The sequence below is a fragment of the Lottia gigantea genome, assembly GCF_000327385.1.
Source record: "Lottia gigantea unplaced genomic scaffold LOTGIsca_2, whole genome shotgun sequence".
NCBI classification, from domain to species: domain Eukaryota; kingdom Metazoa; phylum Mollusca; class Gastropoda; family Lottiidae; genus Lottia; species Lottia gigantea.
In genome coordinates this window covers 3,448,705-3,465,102 of record NW_008708400.1, presented here as the reverse complement: position 1 = coordinate 3,465,102, position 16,398 = coordinate 3,448,705, and the positions used below count along the sequence as shown (strand labels likewise).

At 32.7% G+C, this 16,398-nt stretch overlaps 1 protein-coding gene across 1 annotated transcript; it reads right to left on the bottom strand.

Annotated features, from left to right (window-relative positions):
* Nucleotides 1–2,563: 2,563 nt before the first annotated feature.
* On the bottom strand, nucleotides 2,564–9,785 carry LOTGIDRAFT_152826 (hypothetical protein; the record flags this gene model as incomplete). The annotated part of the gene is made up of 3 exons (XM_009053336.1): nucleotides 2,564–2,600; nucleotides 2,704–2,814; nucleotides 9,547–9,785. 3 exons carry the CDS (start codon nucleotides 9,783–9,785, stop codon nucleotides 2,564–2,566), a joined length of 387 nt encoding a protein of 128 aa, XP_009051584.1.
* Between the last annotated feature and the right edge of the window lie 6,613 nt (nucleotides 9,786–16,398).

The following is a 16,398-nucleotide window of genomic DNA, read 5'->3' as shown; positions in this document are numbered from 1 at the left end:
ATTTTTTTTGCCAGGATTGCTACTATTTAGGGTTACCAATGCCATCCTATATATATACCCTAGGAGAGGGTATTATAGGTGAAAGCCTGTTCCCTAAATATGTAAATAAATATTGTTTATACATAAAAAAAAAAAAAAAAAAGCAATGTCATATTAATACCAATTGATTTATGAAGTCTTTCAAGCATAAATTGATCTAATTACATCTCATGATGTTGACCTATATTGTAGTGATGAGTTTAGGGTGCAAAGCAGACCATGCTTACTCTTTTGAAACACCTGATGGTACTTCTCATTTGAGTCCACGACTATTATAACACTATTACTCTTGATTTTTTTACACTTTGATCGGGATTTTGATTAACAGAAATTTTGCCTTGTTTGAACAGATTTATATTTCTAATACTGTCAAGCCAAAAAGCTAAAAAGCTAACCTTATTGCACTCAGGCAATATACATAGATCTACATAAAAAATAAGATAGTTTGCCATGCAAGGTAATATATATGTCCACTGGCAGCTTTGAATTTGAATAACAATATTTGGCAGTACAGTTACAATTACCAGTATGAAATATTCAACCTTCAGATAAATTGAACCAATTATAACGCAATAACTCATACTAAATATTTTTCGGTTTTTCTCATTTTCAATAGTGTTCATCCATAGGTGATTACAAACAATCATACCAAGTTTCATCAAAATCAGTCAAGAATTGTGCCTTCTGAAGTGTTTATGAGCAATTGTGGTTGGATGGACATGCGTGACGAAAATATACGCCCCCCATTTCATGTGGATGTATGAAAATAGAAAATAGAAAAAAGATATCAAGAAAAAATTTCTGAAGCAAAGTGTAAGAGACAATTCTCGCATTTTAATAGAATTTTAAACAAAATAGATTTCACACTTGACACTCTGCAGGAGAATGGTTAAGAATACAAATAGTTGTTTGAGAAAGGCTGATAAAATAAGACACAATGCAGTCTTTGTTTTTGTCGGAAAACATAAGGAGTAAGAAATTGAAATCCTATAATTTTATTGTTCTGTAAGGGAATTGAAAAGAGATAATAAAATCAAGGTTTACAAGAGTTATTGTAATTGATTGTTACTAGCCAACAGACCTAACATCAATATACATCTTATTTTACCTCCTTACTAACATTTTTCTTGCTTTTATCGTTTCACTTTTTTAATCATATTTTTTAAGTTACTTATTCTGACAAATTCATAAAAAAAAATTGAAAATGAAAGTTTAACATCTTGTTTCTCAGAACACTAGATAAAATGTATCAGCCTCTGTATTTTGTTGACGATTGCCATTCATGGAGGATTAACAATTTTAGCCATTTCTTTAATTACGATGGACAAAATTACAGTGCAGGATTGATGGTTGATTTTTCTGCATGAACAAAGCCAGAAAGTGCATACTGTCATCAATAACTTGAAAATGTTTGTCCACTTATAAATGAAATAAACTTAATATCAATACAAATATCAAAGCAAGAATTGTTTGAAACAATCATGGTGAAATTTTACTGTCAGAAAATGTCAGCATGAATCAGCTTTGAACCCAGAACCTGATTTTAAACTTATCCATAAGAAAATTCCAGTCCCATGTCATAAATTTGATTAGATGCCACTCAGCTGTACTTTACAAAATAAAAGGCACTTTATTTATACATTTGGCCAAATCAGATTTGAAATTTCATAATATTAGACAATACGCTAAAATAACATTTCTTTTCATGTTAAAATCAAATTTTCTGAGGCAAATTTTATCATAGCTATGAATACAAATCTAAAAACATTTTTTACTAGCCTTGAAACATCATATTTGTGACGCTGTGTATAATTTGCTTGAATGCCCTTGGAAATAAATCACTACTGAATTGCCAATAATGTTGATAAAAGCTTTTGATATTTATGAAATATGTTGTATCAAACTGAAATCTGTTGTATAACTAAATCTGTTGTATCAAACTGAAATCTGTTGTATCAAACTGAAGTGTGTTGTATGAATATGTAAAATGCTGCATCAAAATGAAATATGTTGTTTCAATACGAAATATGCTGTACATCAATATGAAATGAGCTTATCAAAATGAAATATTTTGCATCAATAGGAAATATGCTGCATCAATATGTTGTATCTAGATGAAATATGCCATATCAAAATAAAACATGTTGGATTAATATGAAATATTTTGTATCAATATGAAGTATGTTGTATGAAAATGAAATATTTCAGTTAGTATCAATGTGGAATAATTGATTTTAAGATCTATAATGTTGATAAAGCAACATATTTTAATAAGAAAGTTTATCTGTGGTTTGTGTTTGGTTAAGTAAATGAATGTTTGCCAATATGAAGAGTGTTAGAGTATCAGATATTGACAAGGTATTGTTGTAATATAATATCACTATTTCAAATGCCACCTTTGTAGTTTCTTGATGTCATACAGTTTTCAAATCAAGACTTTAGGCAAATATTGAACATTTTAATCTTTTAATTAAACTTTTAAAGTCATTTCTTTGAATTTTCTTTGTGCTTGTCTTAATGATGATCAAGTCTTGCAACTACCGTATGCATACAAGAATTTACTGCAAATAAAATACATGACATTTTGTTGGTAATTAAAATGTCATTGGCATCGGCACTCCCAAAAACATTCTTCTCTCTCATCATTGGACAATAGATACTTACATTGGTCTACCAAATTCATCTTTTTCTACAGCTGAATCTGTAACACCTTCTTTTTCCATTAACATTTTTCTAAATACTGATACTTTTCCTTCAATTTCATCTTTAGAATATCTGCAAAAGAATTAAATAAGAGTTTTAAATCTCACTATTCTGTTTCCAATCCTTTAATCTGGCTTATAAATTGGGATGGTAATGGTGCGGGCACACAAGCAGTCTTGGTGAGGGATTATTGTTGCTGATTAGAGTCTGGAGGAAAATTTTGTGTGTTCCCATACAAGATTATCGCGTCCCCAACAGAATTTATAATATCAAACAAGTTTGATAATTGTCTTCAATAGTTTTATTCTCAGAGACAGAACAGCATCATCAAATCAGAATCATTTTCAATTGCATGCTCCGCTCGACCTGGTGGAAACACCAACTTGAGATTTGTGTCTGTGCTAGTTGGCGAAACTTTTGACAAGACTCTAGTCTGCGACAAAACATTTCAAACCAAGACCATTTGTGTGCCCACACCTTTTAAGAGTAATTTAGATGGGATTGATGAGTTTTGATCTGAAAAGTCATGTGAAAAGTTGAAATTCAGTATAATAAAAGGATTATTCAGCCAGTTAAAATCAATATTGCTTCTTTAAAATGAAATAAGAAGCATCAGGCAAATGTGACATATTACAGATATAAAAAGTATAAGAGAACAATTGGTAAAAATAATGTTTTGCCTGGAATCCTATGATGATGAAACGTTCAATATGGTAATTTCCCATGTGACCTAACATTCTGCTATATTGAGGATTTAATTAGACTATTTACACTCCTATTACCAGTCATCTTATCAATATTTATTTTCTTATCTTAGATTACAATTCATGGTAATTCTCAAGTTGTTACTTTTACTGATTGTTGATAAAGCTGCAACACTATTCGACAATAATATTTTTCCAATCATTTTGTATGAAGTGAAATATAAACAAAAAAATACTACTGTAAGTCTTAGATAGTCTTTCCATTGATGTTGATGAAAATGTTAATCAACGCAAAATCATTTTGAAAGATAGCTTGCCAGGCAAGGTAATATAAACCCACTGGCAGTTTGATTTTAAATAAAAATATTTGGCAGTTACAGTAACGATCACCAGTATGAAATATTCTACCTTCAGTCATACACTTCTTTTGAAATAATTAATATTACCAATTTGTCAAAATTTCTGCCTTCTAGAGATTTTACGAGCTAAAAATTGAACAGGATTTCAAGAACAAGGGTAATAACTCATACTAATTATTTTTTGATTCTTCTGATTTTCAATAGGGTTCATCAGCGGGTGAAAAAAAAACTCACACCAACTTCCATTAAAATATGTCAAGAATTGTGCCTCCTAGAGTGTTTTACAAGCAATTGTGGACGGACCAGACAGACATGGGTAACGCCAGTATATGCCCCCCATTTCATGTGGAATCCAGGATTCCAAATATAATAAGGAGCTGAAGACATTCTAAGACAAATAATATGCATTTGAAAATATATTTTGACTATTTGTCACATGACAGAATAAATTTAAAACATATCAGCAATAACTCAAGATCAACGGTGTCATTCATTCATATTGTCACTAGGAAATTCTTGAGGGCAAGTCTTGGTAATGATCACTCAATAAATGTGTAATGAGCTTTTGAAATTGTGTAACCTCCAGGTCATGGCAACACCAAATACAATGGACTTAACCAAGATAATACTGTTCACAATTTGCCTAACTCCTCTCAACATAGACATCATTAAATATCAATTAATAGTTCTAATGATTCCTTTATCTGACAAGCTGCCATTTCAAACCTATTTCATGCTGAGCCATGATCAGTGGTACAATTGGGAATATCAGGGTAGTCATATGTCAATTGTTATCTTTTTAATAACACAAAAGCTACTTCTGTGAAAACTTAGTATTTATCAGTTGGTATGATGACTAAAGGCATTCTGATAATCCAGTTTCATGATAAAATCAAAATATCATCATAATGTGATAATGGAAATATTTTTAATTCTATAGAATTTCTTCAGTTTAGCAATTTTCAAAGAATTTTAACACATCAGATTTGTTCAAAAATGTATCAGCCACAGCCAGTTTGTGGTGAAAGGAATATGTGTTTTATTAAGATCTCTAGAATTGACAAATAATTTAAATTTTAGTTTAGGTAGAAGTCCATCAGTCCTAATTTTTACTACCAAAAAAAGAGTATTCTGTACTGCCCATGGTCCAGTGACTATAATTAGTTGGTATGTCTACTGTAAACAATATGTCATCAGGTCTTTACATTGCAATAAATCTGCCCAATTAAAGTTTCAAAATAAAGTTCGGCCCTAATGTTTGACCAGTATCATATTACATACATACACATCCTTATGGCCTCTCTTATATTAACTTTTCTTATTGACCTTCATTCAATTTTTTTAGAACCATTCTATAAACTCCTTGGTTTCTTTTGTATCTTGTTTTGAAATAATTCAATAATAACTTAATGAGTATTTCAACTGGTTGCGCTCGGCACTTGCAAATTGGCGCATGAATAGACTTTGAAAGAAATGAGCAAACAGTGAAATAATTGAAAATGAAAAGAAAAAAATCAGCAACTTCGCCTATGGACCCCACTGAGGCCCCTTAAGTGGGCCACACGCTGCGACTGTCGCTTTACTCGGTATGCATGTATGTCCATAATGAGTTGCTGTTTCTGTCTAAATGTATTTTGCTGTAATGTAAAACACTTTAAAACCTCGGGAACCCATCGACCATCTATGGCGCTTCAGCAATTTCAGTCATGAAAAGCGACAATTTTGTTCATTTACTTACTTAGGCCTACCCTATTTTAGACTGCCAATTTTATGAGCACAGATTTGGAGATTTAGATGCATTTCCTACAAGAACCTATTTGACATTTTATGGCTGGAATTATTATTTAATATTATTTTGAGGAACACCTCTATTTATCTGAATAGATACGTTAGCCTCCAAACTTTTTATATGGTTTTGAAATGCTAAAACTTTGCAGCTTTTTAAAAATTGCAAAATTTTATCACATATAAAATTGTGTTTCTATAGTGGTTAGATTTGTTTGTTGATATTCCTGATTGATAGGATTCTGATTTCTGAAATTTCACGACTATCTTCCTTTCAAAGAACAGGGTTTTGCTAAGGAGAACCAAAATTTCAAATTTAATCTAGTGAAGAAGGGCTCTGTACTAAATTTAGAACATGAAATCTAATACCAGGGTGTCAAGAACAGGTCAAGTTATGGTATCTTCTTAGTGAGGTATTGGGGACAAGGTGCAATGTAAATTTGTATCATATCTGTCAAAGAGTAATGAACCATCACATTCCAGTTTTGGCTGTAATGGCCGCCAAGTGGTAGTAAAAGTTAGGACTGAGTATAATAAATCAAATTATGCAATATAGATAACTACAACTCCAAATGTTTGAGAGATTTTGAAGTAGCAACATGGATAAATCATAGCTGTTGTATACCTCACTTGATTATACATGAAGCCACTAGTATCTGATTGTTGCGTTCACACAAGTCATCTGACAGATATATATCAATGGTGGTATTTGGTTAGCAATGGAAGTTATAAGGCTAGCTAATCAATTAGTATAGAAAAAACAATGGATTTGGAAAAATTATGTATTACCAGTATTTTGATACAATCCCATTATCAAAGTAAAGTCAAATGTCAATTGTATATTTACAGATGGTATCTATTGCAAATACCATTTCTTTTTTGGTGTAACAAAGTGACAAACAGCAATAGCTTTGGACAGAGCTCCATCAGAGAACTGTATTTTGAGCGTATGTGTATGATAAGGTTCTAAAAAGTCTTGCGTAGGGAAAGTGAACTTTAATCATCTATGATTAATTCCCTGTAAAAATGCATGGTTAATTCAGAATCCACATTCATAAAGTTTGGCAAACATCAGTACAAAAAATAATCAAACCAAAAAAGCAAAATCATAATCCTATTTTTATCAGATATCTTTAATATCCAAGTTGCAATCCTATCCAAATATTAAGTTGATATAGAAGAATCTCTGATATTGAATCTAAGGTGTAAAAACTTACAGATTTGGGCAATAAAAAACAAAAGCAGTGCACATTTTGAAATCACACATCCAAATAGAGCCAACTGCTATAATTTATTACTGTTGGGTATACTTTGTGAAACAGATGTAATAGTCTATGTACAGTGAATGTTATTAGTAATCATAATGAATAATTTTATTTCAAGAAAAGATTAATTTGTTCACCCTCAGTGATTTTTTTATGTCTTCAACTTAAAATAGAACAGCTTGCATTTTATTTCTCTGTAATTTGAACAAGAGTCAAATTTGTTAATCAAATGAGAATAGGCACATTTCTTATTACCAAATCAACTATATTACAGAGCTGCTACTGCTCAAACAATGAACCCTGAATATAAAGGTATGAATCAATTATAAATTGACAGATAAACCAGGCGTTTAATATTCATTTTGATAAGAGTTAAGGATATTTTAAGGCACAAATATCTCAACCTTTCCGAAATAGAAAATTAACATGTAGGTCTTCAATTTTATCTTCCCATAATTGGTAAAAAATAAAAGGTTCTGTTACATTTTCATTCAAAATGTCTGAACAAAATGATGTAATTAAATTTACCAATCTTATCAACTAATCAAATTTATGGCACACAATTGAAACATTATAAATGAATTTCCTATTTGTAAGGTGTTAATCTAATCATAAAAATATTAATCTTAATAATAAAATACAATAGATTTTCTTTTTGTCCAACAGTCTGTATCAATGGCAGACATAAATTGAGTTTTACATTAATTAAATAACCAGGCTCCTTACATTTTTTATTATAGCGTTAGATTAGTAGCTTGATAGATATGATAACATACACTAACATAATGGTTTCCTGAGTAAAGGAGACCATTTTCAAAAATAACCTAAACTGGTCATTGATAACTCTTGAAATCAAAATTACTAATTTTTGAAAAAAGATGGTTACAACTATAAGAATAATCTAATTTTTATCAATTGGTAATTTTGAATTATGATGTATTTTCCTTATGTACAATTTGAAAGCCTTTTCATAGGTTTTCTTTCATATGTCATGGAAGGTAGAGAACTTAATCCTTCATTGCAAAACATTGCCTGAAATGCATTAGATTGTCACTTAAAAATCAATTACGGTACAAGTTTTTGTTCAAGAACATTAACAAGCAAGTGTCTTAATCAGCTTGGTTCTCACAGTACCTCTAATCATTTTATATAGTCCTGGATTTAACAACTAGTATAGGATAAACTGACTTAACAAAATTACAGCACTTGTCTACAATGCTAGGATAACCTAGTTTAAAGGGTAATAAAAGAGGGAAATGGTAGAAGAAGAATAGAATATTGACCACTGTAGCTGATGATCTAAACTTTATATTTTACAATTAGTATCAGATCAGTATTTCACTACACTAGTTACAGACCTATCTAATAACATCACTCTACTACCTCTGTCTTTCTTCCATTAACGTAAATACAATAAAACAAATCCATACATTTTCATTAACTTGAAAGTTTTTCTCTAACCTAATTGTTACAGCCATCAGTCTGTTGTTGAAAATAAAACTCAGTACTAACTTACTCTCCAATTTTATGTTTGTTATGCTCTACTTTCAAATGCTAGATTTCAGGCATCAGAATTTTTTGAGGAGGATTCAACCCATTCCACGTATTGCCTAGCACACAAAAATCCAACTCCCTACCTTTGGCATAGTTGCTGAGTAATAATAAATTAGTCTTGAATTTTTGTGGGTTTTGAACATGAAGGTCAACTCAATTACTAATATTTATCAATTTTAGTTGATTTAAAAAACAACTTTCTTTTGAAACAACAGTATAAAATATACATCATCATAGAAAATAGTCCAGCGCTAGTCTCAGCATTTCCACAATTCCTCAACAAATTCATGTAGGAAGATCTACAAATTTTGGGTTGGGACGAAACAATACTATCATAAATATGTCAAAATGTAAAGTATCATTATACAAATGTTGTTGGTTTATTACTATTACATAAAATATATGGAAGGTGAAACTATTGTGTTAATGTTTTGACTCTTTCAAGGTCTTTGCTCCTATACCCTACCTGTAATGGCATAAGTATATAGCATGATAAAAGTGAAAATTTGAAAGTATAACTTTGAATAAAAGTACTGTGGTTTCATAATTTCCGTGAAATATCACCAATTCCTACTATGGTTATCCAGGGTTTTCATAATTTCTATGAAATATCACCAAGTAGGCTAATCCTGATGTCCTGACAAAATTTTCCTCATTTGACACGGCTCATTATTGGCTCATTATGTGAAGAAAAGTAGATGGTAAAACTCCATTCATTTCAATTGCGATAATGTTGTCAGAAATAGACTTTCATACATGAGTGATCTCCCTTTAACTCTTGCAGGAAAGATTGGTTCAGTTGTTAATCAAAAAATATCTGGATAATATTATGCTTACGTAGCATTTGAAAGCCTTTTTTGTATGTGGCACCTCCTGGCAGTTTCTGGGAATTAATAAATGGAGACACATTTTGTCAAAAATTTCAATCAAAACTATACTGTATTTAGAAGCCTATTTTGACATATTTTTTGCTGAGAGCAAAGGGTAATAAACTAAAAAAAACTGTTCTCAAAAAAATATCAGATTTGAATGGCTATCTCATCAATATCTACCAACATGCCAAGTTTCATCTTAATCTGCTCAAAACTAATCAAGTTCCCAAGCAGTTGGGATATAAAAACAAAAATCACAACTTACCCTTGTTCCTCCATTAATTCTTGCATTTCACAACATTTCAATTCTACTTTTCTCTTCCTTTCATGTTGTAGTATATCTTGGTTGGGTTGTTTTACTAGGGACTGTTCTAATTTCTTCACCTCTTCTTCTGACTTGTAATCTATTCTATCTTTATGTTTCTTAATAAAGGAGAGATTTCTAGTCACAAAACCATTGGTACCACTACCCCTGGCAGTCTGTAGACCAATTCCATTATACATCTTGATTTACTAAAAAACACAATATATCATGTCCAATATAATTTGATGTAAAACTCTGAAAGATGTGTTGTTTGACAATCAATGTAACATAACTGTCCTGAATTTGGAAAGAAGGAAAATTATGCAGAATACCGGTACAATGTTGACAAGCCTTTCACATCATCTCATGACATATATATAGTTTTTCCATGAAAATATATGCATTTGTCATTTACTTTGCACCCCTACTTAATTTGTAACAAATTTATAAATATGATTTTTCAGAATGCATCATCAATTTGTCAAATATTTTCTTGAGGAGAACCCACTCAGACGATCCTAGAGAGCTACCAGTACCACATTTTGAATCTCAAGCACGAATGTTGTCTCCCATTAAGTTATTATTCACCCTGTTTGTATCCCAAGCCATGTCTTGGTAGGCTGGATTTATAATTTTGACACTGTTAACTACCTCATTACATACTTGGCGGTTGCCTGCGTTCATCAGTGGATAGGTTTATACCACCCACTTCGGTGAGTACTCGTGGTATAGCGGCACTAGTACATGCAACATTTTCCTGGGTTGAACTTTCAAAACATGAAGTTACATATTATGTCGGCATTGCCGGCAATCCCCTGGAACAATATTCACCGACCCCTCTCCCCCTCCCCCTGGCAATATTCGAACAAATTCTCAATTGAAGCTGAAACCAGTCTGTATCAGCTATTGTCCCCAATCCAAATGTGGCCGCCCCTAATTGGCACAATTGTATTAAGTTCATCATTGATAGTCATGGAACTGACTGAGTATATTAAGATTGAGCTGAAGAGAATGACGAGATGGTTGCAGAAAGAACTCTTCTGTCACTGACACTGTGAACAAAAAAGAGTCGGATAACGGATTTGAAGAATAAAGTTCTATGTCCATAATTTGTAAATTAATTTGGTTCAAACTGGACAATGAACTCACTTACTTTAAAATTATGAGGAATAATCGTATTTCTTGTGATTTATTCAGCCATTATTAGACTAGCGCCACCTGTTGATAGAAAGATTCTAATTGGAGGATAACTCTTTCCAACAGGTGCCCATTTTTAAAATAGTTGTCTCCCATTAACCATATATTTTCAGTAATATAACTCTTACGCCCTAAATCCCACCATGTCCCTTAAGCACCGATAGCTTATATTGTTTAGAATATGAAAATGAACATTATATGCTACGGTGCTTATAGGAACACGAAATTCCACGGACTTTGGCAGTGTTAAAAAAAAATTGTTTATATCTTTTGTATAGCACACACTAGCATGATTATATTAATCTCTGGCCGTTGTAAATTCAATTGAGGGAACATTTGAGATGGAAATTGTTATGGCCTTCCTTTGGCGTACAGTTCAACTATAAAGACAACCCTTTTTAAAACTTTTCTCAAGTAAGATTAGATCAATACAGCCCCGTCACCAGGAATGGATTGGTGCTGGGGCTTAGATTTTTCACTCTTTTGATGCCACAAACATATCAAAATCTATATCTTTTTGATTTTGTACAAAGACACTTTATATGAATCAATTTTTGCTGAATCGAAGAATGTTTTGCTGGGGCTTAATTCTCACTTGCTGGGGCCCAGCCCCCACGGACCCCATGCACCCCAACGGCGGGGCTTGCCCGAAATTTCTTTGGAGGTTGCAGCCTGCCATCACACAAGTCCTGAAACGATGTGACTGAGTGGGGGTCTGAGGGCTCTCTCCTAAGGAAATTTTTAAAGGAAGAAGCCTGGAGAGCACATTTATGACTATTCGGAGGGCCCAAAATCCCCATGATCAAACGTTAATTTTAGTACAAGCATGCTAGTTCCGACCATTTCAAAATTCTAAGAAGGTTTGAGAAAGATTGTGAACCAATACAAATCACCCTCAAAAATTACCTTCTGTGGTTTCCAGTGTAGAAAATGCATTTTTAATCATTCCAAACGCTTTTTATTTGTAATTTTTATACGCCCACATGGAAATGTGGACGTATATTGCCGTCGCCCCTGTCCGTCAGTCCGTTCAATTTTCTTGTAGACTACAGTTTTTATCCGATCTTGATGAAACTTGGTATGCATGTAAATATTGATCAGATCTCAGTCAAGTTCGAAATTGGTAATAATCGGATGGACAGATTTAGAGTTATTGCCTTGATTTAGTAAAAACGCGTCAAATTTGCCTTGTAGGCAGGATAGAGACTACAGTTTTTATCCGATCTCCATGAAACATGGTATGCATATGTATTGATGAGATCTTAGTCAAGTTCGAAATTGGTAACAATCAGATGAACTGTTTCAGAGTTTTTGCCCTTGACTTCTAGTGTTAATTTTAATAACTTCAAGTCTGTGCCATTTAGGGATAATCAAAAGTCTGTCTGTTGAAAACTCGCTCTGCGTGTAACAAAACTAATGAGATAAAGGACTATATTGAAGAAAATGATTTTGATATATTCATTGCAACAGAAACTTGGCTAAAATCTAACATTTCTTTTACAATCAACGAACTTTTACCAGATAATTACAGTCATTCTCTAGCAAATCGTAGTGATAGAAGAGGAATATCCGTTTTAAACAAGGATTCAATAAAATTTACCAAACTCGTGTCAAAATCATTCAAAAGCTTTGAGCATCTTCCTTCTTTTCTGAAATTCAAGACATCTGAGATTCATTTAACTAGCATTTATAAACATCCAAAGCCTCGACAAAATAAATTCTCATTCGAAGTGTTCCTTGAAGAATTTCAACTTTTATTAAATTCGATAATCAACTGTCATCAAAATATTCTTATAGATTTCAATATACATGTAGATGGCGTATATGATTCTAGTGCCAATGAATTCCTTTCTATTCTCAAATTATTTGGACTTAAACAGCATGTAAATAAAGTAACTATTGGCCGTGTTATAACACGTGCAAATAGCAGTCTTATCGGTTCACTTGACGTTATTGATGAGCTCATCTGATCATTTTAGTATTATCTTCGATCTGACAGTTCCTAAACCAGTATCTTATAAACAAGAATTAACCTACCGGAAAACCAAAAATCTTGATATTACCGAATTTAAAAAGAGCATTTCAGAATCCGATCTTTTAACAAAAATTCAAAATTTACCAAATTTATCAGATCAGGTTACACTGTACAATGAAACTCTTACCATTCTTGACAGACAGGTTCCAAAAGTTACGAGAAAGGTTGCTGTTAGGCCTAACACCGAATGGTATAATGATGAGATCCGCTACATGAAGCATAAAAGGCGGACGGCCGAAAAAAGGTGGCGGACTAATCTATAAAAATGTCAGAACAAAAACTAATAACCTTATAAGAAATAGTAAGCGGAAATATTATAAAGACATTTTATCAAAAAACAAAAACAATCTGAGAGAAACCTACAAAATAACAAATCTCCTTATGCATTCTAGATCCACTAACAATTTTCCACCTAATGTTTCTTCAGAAGATCTGTCTAATAGTTTTGCTAGCTTCTTTATCAATACGATTGACAATATACGAACTGGTCTATCAGAATCTACATCTAAGGAACGAATAAGTGAGCGAATATTCAACGGCCATATCCTTACAAGCTTCGAACCTGCAACCGAAATTGATATTAAAAACTTTATTAGTAAATCCTCGTCAAAATCCTGTCAGCTTGACCCGATTCCCACATACTTAAACTACTTAAACTGTGCATTGACGAACTGCTCCCTGTTCTTACAAACATCATCAACACATATCTCAAAACCGGATCTATGTCGTCTACTTTAAAATCAGCCTTGGTTAATCCGCTTATCAAGAAATCGAACTTTGATCCAAATGAACTTAAAAATTTTCGACCTGTATCTAATTTATCTTTCAAAGTTAATTGTTGCATCTCGTCTAAAAGATCATTTAGCCAGACATGATATGGATGAAAATTTTCAATCAGCATATTTTGGTTTGAAATTTGCAACATAATAACTTCCAATAGGTGTGTACCTTCAGTGCAAATTTCACCTTTCCAGCTCTGATAGCCATCGAAAGAGAGCCTGTCAAAGTTTTGGACTTCACCCCATTGAAAATGCAGTGCAGAAAGACGCTTAGGCAGACTGCCGACCCCACCCCTGAACTAAAATGGCCATAACTCAGCCAATTTTGACCCGAGAGGTACAATTTTTGTTTGTAATGAAAGCTTATCATTTCCTCCATCTATTTCAGTAGAAAACAGAAATTCGACACTTTTTCAAACTTTGGAGAAAATTGACTTTGAAGTTGCACCCTTGATTTCAAGAGGAAAATCGCTTATATTTTGGTTTGGGAAAAAAGTCTGAGACTGAAAGTGCTGTAACTGGCAGGGTTTTCAAGATAGGAAGCTGAACTTTGGAACACAACAACTTCAGATGGGTGTGAACATTCAGTGCAAATTTCTATCTCCAATAGTCTCTAAGCGGCAGCCTGTCAAAGTTTTTGTCTTCACCCCAACCAGTGCAACGAGACTCTATAGGCGGACTGCCGACCCCCACCCCTCACTAAAATGGCCATAACTTCGTCAATTTTGACCCAAGAGGTATAATTTTTGTTGCAAACGAAAGTTAAACATGTCTTCTATCTATTTCAGTCGAAAACCTTTTTTGAAATCTTTCGGGAAAATCGACTTTGAAGTTCCACCCGAATTTTCAAGAGGGATATTTGCTTATATTTTGGTTCGGGAAAAATCTGAAACTCAAAGTGCTGTAACACACAGGGTTTTCACGGTAGGGACTTGAAATTGGCAACGTAACAACTTCCAATAGGTGTGTACCTCCAGGACAAATTTCAAAATTTTGTTGCAAACGAAAGTTAAACAATAAAAGTTTACATGGTACTTACTTTGTTTTCATAACGACAAATTATTAAACTTGGATAAGAAACAATCCCCCGTTCTGATACTACTTGATTTGAGTGCCGTTTTTGACACTATTGATAAAGCATCTTAGTCAATCGTTTATGTCGAAGATTTGGAATCTCTGGAACTGCTTTGCAATGGTTTTCATCATATTTATCAGAAAGAACTCAATCTATGATTATTTAAAAATCGACATGAAAATCACAAATAATGAAGTATGGGGTACCACAAGGCTCTGTCTTGGGTCCAATACTGTTTACGTTGTATACTATCCCCATTGGTGATATAATCCGAGAGAATGGAACTAACTATCATTTATATGCTTATGATAGCTCTTAATAACCTTCTAGTATCTGCTAAGATTGATCAAATTGAGAAGTGTGTTTTTAACATAAGACAATGGATGAAATGTAATTTTTTAAAATTAAACGACGACAAAACTGAAGTGATACACATTGGCAGCAAAAAATCTCTTCAGTCTGTTGACCTTAAGTCTGTTTTAATCGGCGATTTTAATGTAACTCCTACTTCTTCTGTCAGAAATCTCGGTGTAATGTTTGACTGTAAATTAGAGTTTGACAGTCATATCAATTTCATGTGTAAGAAAGTAAATTTCCATCTGTACAACATTGGAAAGTTGCGTCCATACATCAATATGGATACAGCCAAGATGCTTGTTAATGCCTTTGTTCTTTCCAACATGGATTACTGTAATTCACTTATGTTTCATTTGCCTGACAATAAAATTGACTGACTACAGAAGCTTCAGAACAGAGCGGCTAGAATTGTTACGAAGACCAAACAATCTCACGTATGCGTTTTTAAGAAACTTTTAAAAACGTAACTTTTTATCCACTCGTATAACAATAACTAATATTGATTTTAACCATATTCATTTAACCGACGTGTTTTCTCGTTCTTAGACTGTGTTCTGAGCAATATAATACTGTTTTTATACGTCTTTGTGTCTTGTGCTGTTAACATTATGTGCGCTACAGAGCAACTTCATTGTTGGAATGATCAGCGCAATATATATAGATTATTATTATTATTAGTAAAAACGCGTCAAATGTGCCTTGTAGGCAAGATAGAGACGACAGTTTTTATCCGATCTTGATGAAACTTGGTATGCATCTAGATATGATGAGATCTCCGTCAATTTCAGAATTGGTAATAATCAGATGAACAGTTATTGCCCTTGTGTGTACAGCGATCAGACATTGTTTGAATTTGATAATAACTTGATGGACTGTTTCAGGTTTTTGCCATGACTTATAGATGATTTTAAGATTATTTGAAAATTCATTATTAAGCCACTAAAGATTTTGTTATCATTTCTGACAGCTGGTAGTGGGTGTATGTTACCTTGCCTGGCAAGCTATCTTAAATTATGATGTAATTTGGTAAAAATTTAACCAATTATCTTGTTGAACTTTTACCAATATGTCCAAATCATCTGGAACAAGTTTGGCTTAATTACCACAATCACTGTATTTTGTAGGCCTTATATAGTGATCTCTTTGGATTATTATTTTCAAATTCGAATGGATTGTAGTCAATGTGATTAGATTAATCCCTTGACATGAAAAAGAAATAATATTAACAAAGGTAACCAGGTCTATCTTGGAAAAATCTCTTGGCATTGATCTGTATCTGATTGTCTTGATAAGACAGAGACACAGAGAGATATAGAAGAGATGGCTTATTTTCAGACTATGAAGTTTTAATAGTAAGAATCATCAATCAG